General features: G+C 38.2%; 1 protein-coding gene across 2 annotated transcripts in view; it reads right to left on the bottom strand.

The window, feature by feature from the left end:
* Window positions 1–13,082, bottom strand: part of RGS12 (regulator of G protein signaling 12) — a 173,523-nt gene that overhangs the window by 24,908 nt on the left and 135,533 nt on the right. The window contains exons 5-10 of one of the 2 annotated variants that reach the window (XM_063457724.1): window positions 10,305–10,474; window positions 7,765–7,857; window positions 6,706–6,849; window positions 4,931–5,110; window positions 2,843–3,008; window positions 1,776–1,888 (exon numbers count right to left, since the gene is read on the bottom strand). In XM_063457724.1, coding sequence (XP_063313794.1) covers window positions 1,776–1,888; window positions 2,843–3,008; window positions 4,931–5,110; window positions 6,706–6,849; window positions 7,765–7,857; window positions 10,305–10,474 — 866 coding nt within the window. The remainder of the gene's footprint in view (window positions 1–1,775; window positions 1,889–2,842; window positions 3,009–4,930; window positions 5,111–6,705; window positions 6,850–7,764; window positions 7,858–10,304; window positions 10,475–13,082) is intronic. The other variant, XM_063457725.1, reaches the window with a different exon arrangement.

Here is a 13,082-nt window from a genome sequence, read left to right as displayed (position 1 = left end):
TTTTATTCCAGAAGTTTGGTCCTTAAGGGGTTAAAGGCTGTTGTGGTCCCCCTTACTTGCGCTGTCAATTTACTCATGAGATAATTATCTTTCAGTTTAACCCCTTAAGGACACATGACATGTGTGACATGTCATGATTCCCTTTTATTACAGAAGTTTGGTCCTTAAGGGGTTAAGGAGTACCATGTCTACGGGGGGTATTGTAGGTCAAAGCCAAGTTTGAGCTAAAGAGCTTCTGCCTGCCAGTGTGATTTTATGAAGTAGTGCTTGCTCTGCTTTAGTCCAGCCATCTATTGGTCTAGAGCAGGCTTCCCCAAACTCTGGCCCTCCAGATGTTGCTGAACTACAACTCCCATGATTCTCAGACTATTTCATTCATAGAATCATTGGAGTTGTAGTTAAATAAATTAACCAATGGCAATAACCACAATTTACACAAGCCTTTTCTGGCAGAAACAAAGGCCCCTATCACCCTGAACGTTTCGGCACCTCCTGGCTGCCATTTTCAAGGGTGTTTATGACCTTGAGAATGGCAGCCAGGAGGTGCCGAAACGTTGGGGGTGTTAGGGGCTCGTGTTTCTGCCAGAAAAGGCTTGTGTAAGTTGTGGTTATTGCCATTGGTTAATTTATTTGCCTTATGGTTGTCACTTTAAATAGTTATTATGCTCCATTTGGTGTTTTGGTTTGTGTTCGTTATAACTCATGTGGTCTAATGAAACACTTTGTTGTATCTCTTAGGAGCAATCTAGTGTGCAATCTCCTTATTATTATCTTGGATTTGATTTGGGCATTTGAGGGAGTGCTGTGGAGTATTGGCACCTAGTTCTATGTATACAATGTTATTATGATAAGTCCTTTTATAACAGCCGATTTTGATTGCATGAACATCTATGCTTAGTCCCCAGATATTTAAAAACTGTTAAAATTAGTATTCTATCTGTAGTAGTAGAATAATATATATAGTGCAAATTTATAATCCATTTATGGAAGGCATCACATGTCCCAAACAGCACACATTTCAGCTTATTGAAGCTGCAGCACACTACATATGCTGGCGCACATGGGTACTTAATGTGCATTTTGTACTATTTGAGAATGTAAAAACAAATATGCAAGTGTGACATTTAGTTGTGAATGTCATTCCCGAGAATAGGAAACCTGAACAAAGTTGTTGAGGGCCAACAGGTTTAGGACTGCGCAGCCGCATACTACTTGGGAAACACAAATACGATGGAATAAAAACCCTGCTTATTGTTCTCCTAACAGGCACCATCACAGAATTTGTTACTGAAGAAAAAAATTATAGAGAACATACATTAAATCATACAATTCCCACTTGTGGAGCAAGATATTTCTTCCCACTGGAAAATACAACCATCTTTACCCGTGATGCTCAGTCAGCCTTTACGGCTTTGTGGGAAATTGAATTCACAAAGATCTGCAGTGCCAAGATCCTCAATTTGGTATTATTTAAACTGTACCCAAGTCCTGTTATTAAAAGAACACTAAAAACACAATACCTATTACAGTGGTTATGGTGCCAGAGTTTAAACACACTGGTATAAAAGAAGAGAACCACACAAACATTCTAACACAATATATATATAAAAAATAAATTTAAAATTTATATATACACACACACACACACACACACATATACACACACACCCCTAAAATTATAGGCCATTTACGAAGCGATTACAAGATGAGATTTAAGTCAAATTGCTTGCTAATACCACTGGCTAGGAAAACAACGGTTTTAATGCAAGCCTTACCTCAAGCATAGTGCCATTAGTGCCACCATTAATCAGCTCGAGACTTGCCGAAGAGGACACAGAGCCTTGCGATTCCCGTCTCCTGCCAGAAACTCCGTTGATAACCGTAGATTCTGCCAGTAATATAGATAATGACAATGGTCAGAGAAAACTACGTTGTATACTCCTGGAGGGATACCAATACTGGGATAAAGGGGTGTGTTGCTGCCCTAAGAGCATAAAGGATCCTTTTACGGAGCCAATACCATATAGGCTCCTGTCCATGTGAGTGGTTTCAGTCATTACTTACTACCAATTATCCATTTTTGGAACATCTGCACTATATTTTTTTGTTTCCTTTTATATGTACAATCAAGTTTTTCAAGACTGTCACTGTACCAAAGGGGTGAGTAAACCCCAATATTGTTTAGAGCGCTCCACTTGTTTGGTATAATTTGTATACCTTATTTCTGTATAATGACAATGGTCAGCTTGGGATTCTAAAGCATTAATGTAAAACAAACAACACCATGTCGGTCAATCTTCCTACTGCTCCAACAATATCAACTGCTACATACAGCAGGTGGAAAATATCCAAGTTAGTGACCAGAAAACGATTTAATGTGTTAGTGAGTAAGTCAACGCACATTTAGAATAACTTTCCCAACCTGACAAGTAACTTTTTCGTCCGCCAGGGAAAACCTAGCAATCCTTGCCAAGACACAGAGAGGAGGAAAAGAAATTGAAAAAACAATGTGATAGTGGATCTGATGAGCGAGTATAAGAAAAAGGATTGTAGTGAGTGGACAAAAACAAATAAAAATACATGGGGGTGGGGAGGGAACAGATGTGCCAGGAATCGGAGACACAGACGAGAAAATATGAACGAGCATTCATATGGTACCAGTAGTGTAATAAAGAAAGGAAGATTGGGGGAGCCAGAAAAGGAGTTAGAAAATGAGGCAGTATCTTTGCTACGGTTCTCATACACCAGTGGCGCGCAAACAGTTAAATAAGAAATGTTTATTTAGTGAACTGAAAATAAGGGTTACTCAAAAAAAAAAGTTTTTCAAATCCAATAGATTTACCATTGGAAAAATCTCCATTTTCATTTTTTTTCTTCTGCGACCTTCCCATGCTTTTACTCCGGGACCATGAGAAGAATGCCCCCCTCTTCTTCCTATCACCATCGTCCTCTCCCCCAGATTCTTCGTTCAGAGATCTTCCGGACTTGTTTTTTTTACTGAGCTGCTGCTAACATACAGGAAAGCGGGGAGTTGAGCACATTATATCCATAACAATGCTTAATCTCTAGAAGTGATATTTTTATCCTGTTTTGCTTGAGAGAGAATGTGTGTGTATAAGTGTCTCATGTAAACAGTAGCGGCAGATAAGCAAGATGTTTTTAACGAAGTCCTGCCAAAACCCGATTGGAAGGATCACAGTGCATAATTTACAAGAACCCTTCATTTGACATTAGGAGAGCTAAATACATAGTAAACTATACACCATGCATATATGCAAAATATATTTTATTCAAAAAAAGCTAAAGGGGGGGGACTTACTTCTCTGAAATACACCAGTGGATACAAGACTGAAAATGGTCTATACCATGTATTAATCTTTTCTTCACGAGATGTTCTGATGTCTTTTAATATTTTATTAAATGTCTAGCAAATGGCATCATAATCCAAACGGCAAGTGAACAGGATAAATGGAAACATGGCTTCATTACTCCTCTTCTCCGTTTGCTTTCTCTATACGGACGGTCAGGTGCAAAGCACAGAGGTTATAATAAGGATTTACAGGGGGCTACGATGGAGGTGCCTAATTGCTTAAAGGGTGTGGAGTTCGACATTTAATTTTAATACTTCACAAGTACATATATTTGTTAAATACTGGGATAAATAACAATTTAAATATCACTGAGACAGGGTTATTTATTTTATTTAAAAAAAAAAAAAAAAAACCATGCAAACCAGAAAATATAAAGTGTTGCCAATGTTTTGTTTTATTTTAGGTTGGTTCTAAGGTTTATTGGAGTGAACAATAAATAATGTGATTTTTTTTTTTGTGAACGACACACCTAAAGAAATAAAAAATACATACTGTGCTATATAAAAATCTTCACCACTCCTAAAGTCTTTATCATCAATATAATAAATACATATAATAAATTTAGCATCAATATAATAAATACAATCAGAATGGGAGGATGTCCAGTATAAGCAACACGCAAGGGTGCGAGTCACGTGACCTCAGGAAGACCTCTGCCATGTGATGCAACTCACCAATAAAGAAATAAAGAACAGCATTTAAACAGGAACAATCAGACATTCATCTTGCCATTTAAACTGTTTTAGAAGGATTCTATAATGTGCCTCAAAAGGTCTTAGAAGACAAAATGTAGGGCAAATCCATCTCCCGTGGAAAGGGCTACGAACATCTGGTGAGTAGTCGCAGAGTGGATAAATAAGCATTAATACTAGTCACTGGAAGTGCAATAAAGTGTGTTTTCATATTTTATAACTTAATTTAATTTCCAGTACGTTTTTCTTTTCTTTTTTCTTTTTACATATTGGGAATTGCCAGTAACAGAAAATGGAACCAGACTCTGAAGAAAATATTGAAGGTATTTTTTTTTAAATATTCCACATGACCTTGTCAATAGCCTACTGGATTTGTATTTATTCTGGATAATACAATATTACACTATAAATGTTTTTTTTTTTTTTTTTTTAAATCATAATTAACACATTTGTGTGTCCTAAATTACTGGAAACCATATAGCAGAGTAGCTTAAGGCTTTAAAAAAAAAAAAAAAAATACCTTTTAATTATTTATGCCATTTTGTTTTACCTTGCCTTCTAGTGAATCAGCATATGCTTTCTTTTTGCAGATTGATAAATAAAAAAACAAAACAAAAGAACAAATCCTATAGCTAACCTATAATTCTGCAGAGATTTCAGACGAAAAAAAATAAAGAATGGTAAGTCAGATTACAGCTTTATGTTCACTATACAGCCCAGGGGCAAATATGAATTTCCAATATTCTGCACATCGAAAGAATTCTGCAATTCTTCACTGGAAAAAATAGATGTAAATATTCGTACAGCGGTTGTCCTGACAAACATGAGAAAAGCTTCAGGCCAATATTGCACATCACAGATGGGTACCTTTTTTGGAGTGGAGATGTTGGAACGGTCTGAGCTGATACTGTGCTTTGAGGTAGGGCTGCTGGGAACCTCCTGAGGGTCTGGTAAAGAGCGCCCCTCGACTTCTGCAAGCATACATTCCTGGTATAGATGGGACTTCAGGAACCGGGTGTAGCTGTCAAACTTCATGAGATTAAAAATCTGAAATTCAAAAGGGACAATATAAATAGCAGCAACAAAAATATCAGCTGAAAGGAAGGCTTGAGAAAATAGCTGGAGCTGCAACAAAATAACTACTTAGAAATTAATGAATGTGAAGGATGACAGCTCAACCATACAATAGACTAATATTCATTAACGGTGTTAAATGTCACCAGCGTACACATTCGTTTAATATGAACTTGACACAAAATATAATATATAAACATTTTAAATGTAAATAAAATAAAACGTTTATTAGTGGTTTAAGGAACAATTATGTCATTTCAGCAGTTTAATTTATATTCAGTCTGTCTGGTACACAAAATACAATATATAGACTGTCACATATAACACTAATAAAAAAAAAAAAAAAAAAAAAAAGTAATAAATTACAGGCATATTTTTGAAAAAGGATTCATGTAGAGAATGAAGGCATAATTGCTAGAGGTATTTAGGGACCTTATCCAACACCACTTTTTTCCATGAGATATATATATATATATATATATATATATATATATATATATATATATATATATATATATATATATATATATATATATATCTTTTGAGGGAATGAAGGAAGAATTGCTAGAGGTATTTATGGACCATATCCAACACCACTTTTTTCCATGCTCTATGTATACTGCTTTGTATATTGGAAGTAGGGACTGCATCTGGGGAATCAGGAATCAAAAGGTGCGCTCTCTATTACTGTAACCAATGCCCTAAGAAAAGAAGCTCGCAGGGCGATCTGTAGCACACTGGCCACGTGGGAAGTCCCAGGTTTAGTTAAATTAAATTGGAACGCCAATGAGGGATTGCACAATAGGAGGAGGACCTTTATAAGGATCAATTGTCTGAGGAAGCCCACAAGTAACTATGGCTGGAATCGGACCTTGAACGCTCTACATGACCGGAGCTCTACATATCGCGGATATAGGAGGAGCAAAGTAATATTTGGTCGGGTTTCGGCTTTTCAAGTGAATTGTTTAAAGCTGTGAACTTACAAATTGAATGTAAGGTTGTTGTTTTTTTGTGTTTTTTTTATAATTTTCACATAATCTAAGAATGATATAATGCTACTGAAGCATTCTTGTGTTCTCTCTATTTATTGTTTAACTGATACAGAGCAACATATGAAATTGAAGTGACGTGATAAATTCCTCAAAGACTTTAAGCTGATATGCCCAGAGCCAGTTTGAGTATATTGCCTTTGGGGAAATTTTAAAGGGAAATATAATATAGCACAGGCATACTGCACTATCAAGTATTTTTTTTACAGATTTTTAACAAAAACAGTTTGACAATGTATTTTCATACTGGATATACAAGTATTAAAATATGCACTTGTATGTTTAAGAGCTTTATAAAAAAAAAAAAAAAAAAAGCATAATACTATTGTATGGTGATTATTCTGATGTAGATTAATATGGAGGTTGCAATAGTGGTGGTCCAGGCTTTTGTTTTATGAATGTGCTAAATCAATAAAAACAATTAATCTGACAACTGTGGAACCTTTAAATAAAATGTATCACTGGAAGGGAACCTTTACAATGAAGTATTACCAATCATATACATCTTTATCAAAATACCTGAAGCTGTTGTTCTTTAAACATATTCGGTTGAGGAGCATTGAGTACATCATCGGCCAGCTGGGCTTGACTATCTATATTAACTGGGGTGGTTGCCTTGCTACTCAGAAACTTGTTAAATATTTCCCGTGCTCTGTAGGAAAGCTGCAAAAACAATAAATACAGACAAAATTAACATTAAATATTGAAACAAAAGTGTAATATTTATTGGATAGAACAGAACAGGGATCAGAGTTGAGGGGTCATTGGATTGTCAGCTGGAGAGGGTGCCCCTTTCAGATTTATTTAAAGCCATTGGAATCCAATTATTATTATTTGCATTGGTATCTATATAGTGACAACTAATTCCGCAGTGCTTTACAATATTATGAGAAGGGGGCATTTACAATAAGTGAGACAATTACACAGTGACACAGGAATAATAGGTAGATGCTGGCCCTGCTCAAACGAGCTTACAGTCTAGAGGAGGTGGGGTACAAATACACAAAAGGGCAGCAAGCCACCAAACAAGGTGGAAAAGTATCAGAGATGGAGGTGAGAGAGGAGTATGGCTTTTTAGGAGAGTGAGAGACGGATTGGGATAAGTATAGATAAGATACTCTGGGAGTCCATAAGTATTACTGAACAGATGTGTTTTGAGGAACTTTTTAAACAATTGAATACTAGGGGTGAGTCTCATGGCGGTAGACAGGCTGTTACAAAAGAAGGGAGCCGACCGCGAGAAGTCCTGCAAGTGCGAGTTAGCAGCAAGGGTGCGAGCAGCTGACAGGAGACGGTCACCGGAAGAGCAAAGAGACAGAGAAGGGGCATACCTATGAATCAATGATACAATGTAACAGAGGCTAGAGTTGTTTAAAGCATTATAGGGAAGGGTTAGTATTTTGAATTGACACCTATAGGATACAGGAAGCCAGTGTAAGGATCGACGGGTGACAAAGATCCGCCTGGCGGCAGCATTCGTTACAAATTGTAGCGGGGCAGTTTGGCTTCACAAAACAAGTAAAACAAAAACATTTCCAATAATATTTCCCCCCCCCACAAATTTAGTTTCATAATTACCTCATTTTTGTCATGAGCTGGCACCCTGCTAAAATATTCACATGATTGCCAGAAAAGAATATTTTCTTCACTGAACTCCTTCTTCAAAAATTCCTGTAGGGACAAAAGAAGATTTTTTAATTGGTCACTATAAGCGAAGGTAGACAGATTTAGGTTTCCTTTAAAATGTAACCTGCAAAGCCATAATTTCAACAAAAATGAAGACATTTGAAAAATACACATTTTTTTTGGTTAATCATGGAAAAAAAAAAATAATAATATATATATATATATATATATATATATATATCTATCTCATTATGGAATTCTATTAATTCAGACATTAGCTAGGTACTCAGGCTTGTGAACCTGATGGTATAACATAACTGTAGGCTTTAGTTCTCAAGATGTAGTTAAAATGATAAATAAAAACCGCACTGACATTAGAGAGCTCTGGTCGGGATGTGACTTCACAAGGAAGGCCAGAGTTCTTGGCATGACGATTGATTACATGTAAAAGTCAGGATATAATGTAACCCTGGCATGGGAGCCAGTTTAGATTCCAAGGGAAAAAAAATATATAGAAAATTACCCAAGGAAAGTTCAGATGCAGTTTTAAATAAAAAAATGTAACTAAATAAATGAACTACTGAGTGCTTTCAGGGCCGGCCAACACACATTTCATTATAAGAAGACATAAAACTGGAGCCTTCATTGCTACGTTAAGGACAAGCAGAGCTGTGAATATAATTAAAATGAACTTGTATTGTCACTGTTAGACCTGTTGTATCCACTCACGCAGATGTCAAGTTTAAAGATAAAGATTATGCATGTGACAATTACTGCAGACAAGAATTTGTTTTTCTTAGCCCTCTGTCTTGAAGAGGCACTCCGGTCCCCATAACAACTTCAAGCAAATTAAGTTATGGAGGCACACGGATGCAGGTTTAGTCCCTTAAGGTAAGAGTTCGCCTGGGGGGCCTCCTGGTACCATACCAACATCATTTAGTTGAAGTTGTTATGGTGCCTAAACGGTCCCTTTAGGGTTTTTTGAACTACATATTTAAGATGGGATATCCACAAATGTGTGTTTAGTGTGAGTGTGTCAGAGGTGGGGGGGGGGGGGTTTAGCGTGTGTGTTTAGGACCCTATTGTAAAGGCAGACATGATAATGTCTTGCGCAAAGTTTGCTCAGTAGGTCCTGCTTAAAATTGTTGGGTGCCTAGGGTCACTGGGAGTCATGTTACCTTTAGGGGTTAAACCATTTTCAAACGGTTTGATCCCAGAGTTGGTAACAGCTTTGCTTCCTTTCTCATCCTCTAGCTACTATGCAGTCCATGGAGGTTTCCCAAGGTGGTCCGTGATAGACTGAAAGCACCAGAGGATGCGGCCAGCATATTACTGGTTGCCCATTGCACGTAACATTTTGTACTATTACTCACAATGGACGGCCAGTGATCAGGAGTATGTCAGATGACACACTCAGCTTATCAATAAGTATCAAAGGGCAGAGGAGGCAGAGCTGGCTGACTTCAGTTCAGAGAATATTTTATTCTCTTAGGACCAGAAGGCGACATGGCATTCTGCCCACCATAACAACTCAATAGTACTTTAGATAAAGTTGTTATGGGGTGGGAGTGTTCCTTTAAATCAGAAGTACCATAACTGCTACAAACGTTGAATGTAGCTGTAAACACGGCAAATAACAGCCCCAAGCTATCTTGAAGTAGATATATAATTTTGAGCTGGTGATTTCTTCTCCATATAAAAGAAGGATCCAGGCCACTGAAAGAAACCAAGATATATTATTTAGATCAGCGAAATCCCACCAGATAACTGGTATGTTTCGATGTTACACTAAAATACCATTATATTTATATGGTTCTGGTTTTCTCTTCAAAACAGCTTTGTTCTGGTCTACCCCCAAAACAGCAGCATTGTGTCTTTTTTGGGGAAAGGAGTCATGTCTTGGACCCAACTGCAAAGAGCAAGCACTACTTACGAACAATCAAGCAAAGCTAAATAATAATTATATACCTATATATAGGGTGAGGTAGAGGCAAAAAATGCCTACAAAATTCAAAGTAAAAAAGAAAATTGGACCTGTGCTGCAGATACTCCGCACTGAAGTCCCAACAGTGTATATACAACCAAAAAACAAACAAGAGACATTTGCTGCTTTTACTTTGTCCTCAAATAAATTGTGGTAGCACCTGGGTGTGCACACCTATACTGGATGCGCCGGACTCGGATGTTTTTTGGTAATAATTATATTAGGACGTCTTAAGACAACAAGAAAGACAACAAGAAAGACCATCACAAATTGAGTTGCACTGAAGGTATTCCACTCCTGATTGGCCGATGGCTACTGAACACCAACTGCTACGACTGTATCACAAGTATGGCAGTCTAGCTGCCTCTGACAGCCAATTCAGTAATGGCACAAACACATACATAAGAAGTGGTGAAGAGAGAAAAAAAAAAGTATAAAAATTAGTGTAGGGCACAAAAGAAAGAGCCTGGATATGAGTATTAGCACTCATTCAAGTTCTGAAACTTACTGTAAAGTATCGAACACCAACTGGGTCCTGGAGAAGACGTTCGAAAGATACGGCCCAGCTGGCTACTCTGCGTTCTCCCAGTCTTCGGCAGCTCTGCACACTGGGAAGGCTGGCATTGCTGCTTAGGCTGTTCTCGCTGATACATCCTTTCAGATCTGTGCTATTTAATTCTGTTGGAGGGAAAAAGAAACATTGGATTGTGTTTCTTAGGAGTTCTCTTGTTACCAAAACGACAATTAATGATCTTCCTTCCCAAGACATAGGTGGCACATCAGTAAAGATCTATGCCTGCTTGAGAATAGTGTAGTATCATTACTAGTGTATCTATTGTGCTTCTTACATTTTTTATTTTTTTATACAGAAAATAATTGCGCATGTAACAGGTAAGCCACTCAAAGATTTTTAGGGTACAAACAAAATATAAAGGAAAATACGCAAAGAATTGTGGCTTTTATTGCACTGCCACACCATAAAGCCTGGAGAACTCGGTCTGAAAACCTGATCTTTATTAAAATAAGCATATTTTATACATTTTTTAGAAATATCAAACCTTTCTATACCAAGGATGCCAAACTGTGACCCAAAAGATACTCCCATCATTTTCAACAGACAATTTTTTAAGATGTATAACTTTGTGTGTATAAACCTCCAATATTCAGTAAGGAAAACAGCTCAACTAAAACGTAAAGGACCACTATAGGCACCCAGACCACTTCAGCTTAATGAAGTGGTCTGGGTGCCAGGTCCATCTAGGATTAAACCTTCCTGCTGTAAACTTATCAGTTTCAGAGAAACTGCTATGTTTACAAATGGGTTAATCCAGCCTCTAGTGGCTGTCTCATTGACAGCCGATAGAGGCGCTTCCGCGCTTCTCACTGTGATTTTCACAGTGAGAAGAAACCAGCGTCCATAGGAAAGCATTGAGCATGCTTTCCTATGAGACTGGCTGAATGCACGCGGGGCTCTTGTCGCACATGCACATTCAGCCGATGACGGCAGAAGGAGGAGATTACTCAGCGCAGAGGGAGCCCGGCGCTGGAAAAAGGTAGGAATTTAACCCCTTCCTGACCCTAGAGTCCGGCGGGAGGGGGACCCAAGGACTCTATAGAGCCAGAAAAACGAGTATGTTTTCATGGCACTATAGTGGTCCTTTAACCCCTTAAGGACACATGACATGTGTGACATGTCATGATTCCCTTTTATTCCAGAAGTTTGGTCCTTAAGGGAATAAAGGTACTCTCCAGTGCCAGGAAAACAAACCCCTTTCCCTCCAACCCCCCATGCCATGTTGTTAAAGGGGTTAAAACCCCTTCAGTGACTTACCTGAATCTAGAGTCGATGTCCCTCGGTGCTGGGTCAGGCTCTGCCCACGCTCCTCCCCAGCCAACGCCAGCCGGCAGGGGAGGCCAATTAGACCTCCCCATAGGAAAGCATTATTCAATGCTTTCCTATAAGGACTCCGGCAACGCTGGAGGTCGTCATGCTGAGCGTGAGGACGTCTAGCGTCGTTTAAATCACTTTTTGTGTTTTAAGAACACGGAAGTCTGATAGACAGCCACTAGAGAGGACTTAACCCTGCAAGGTAATTATTACAGTCTATGAAAACTGCAATAATTACACTTGCAGGGTTAAGGGTGATGGGAGTTGGCATCCAGACCACTCCAATGGGCAGAAACTGTCTGGGTGCCTGGAGTGTCCCTTTAAGTGACCTGTAGCCACCTCACATTAAGTCAAACACTTGGTGAAGAATCATGTAGTTGATTAAACTTGCAGTTAAGCATAATTTAGGGAGATCCGATTTTGTTAATTGTGTTTTTTTCGTTTTTTATTGTTTAGATAAACATAAAGGTCTCACAAAACTATGACGCTGAATAGTCGAATATAGAACATAGCAGGTAACAATTCAATATAGAAGGGTAGAACCAAAAATATATATATATAATACGCAATGTTACAGGCATAAATCAGGGAGTCAGGGAGTCCCAATTGTGAGACAATGCTGTAAATCTACAAATACGTGTCAAACATTTCCATAGAGAAAACATGCAGGCCTCTGTAACAGCCTGGTTATTTTTTATTTTTTTAAATGAGTCACCTAATGACGCAAATGTTGATCCACCCTAAACTACAAGAGGAAAACACAAAAGATATTTCGTAGAGATAGATCTCCACCCAAATTTAACAGAGAAGTTCCATGCTCTGGGGCATGATATCCTAAGCTGTGAACCAATAAAAAAAAAAAAAAAAAAAAACGTAAACATCTTTCCTGAAACTATAGTCACAACATACCAAGGATCAACAAGAAGAAATACCACTTCAATATTCTAGTAATAGAAGATGCAAACCATGCATTTACTATGTGTTATTTATAGTCTGTACCTTTAAAGACAACACTGTTCCTTTAATTAGCAGTCCCTGCTACCAACGCTGGACACAAAGGGTACATTTACCATAGTCATTTACTTAAAGCTGTATTCCTGGCACTATAGCTCCCTCTGCCCCTCGCACCCCCCCTGTGGTGGTCAATAAAGGGTTAAAATACTTTACTTACCCGATCCCTGCGCCAATATCCCTCGGCGCTGGATCTTCACTCCGCCTTCTCAGACGTCCCGCAACGAGGGGGCGCTAATGTGCATGCGCAGCAATGGGCTGAAGTGGTCTGGGTGCTATAGTGTCCCTTTCATTTACAATTTAAACCCAGAATATTACGATGAGAGAAACACCAATAGGATAAAATATATTTATGTTTTGAGCAGTAGTTTATGTATTTTTGTACAT

The sequence above is a fragment of the Pelobates fuscus genome, chromosome 6 (genome assembly GCF_036172605.1).
Source record: "Pelobates fuscus isolate aPelFus1 chromosome 6, aPelFus1.pri, whole genome shotgun sequence".
Classification (NCBI taxonomy): domain Eukaryota; kingdom Metazoa; phylum Chordata; class Amphibia; order Anura; family Pelobatidae; genus Pelobates; species Pelobates fuscus.
Note: the sequence above shows the minus strand (reverse complement) of the source record. Positions and strands in the feature narration are given on the sequence as shown.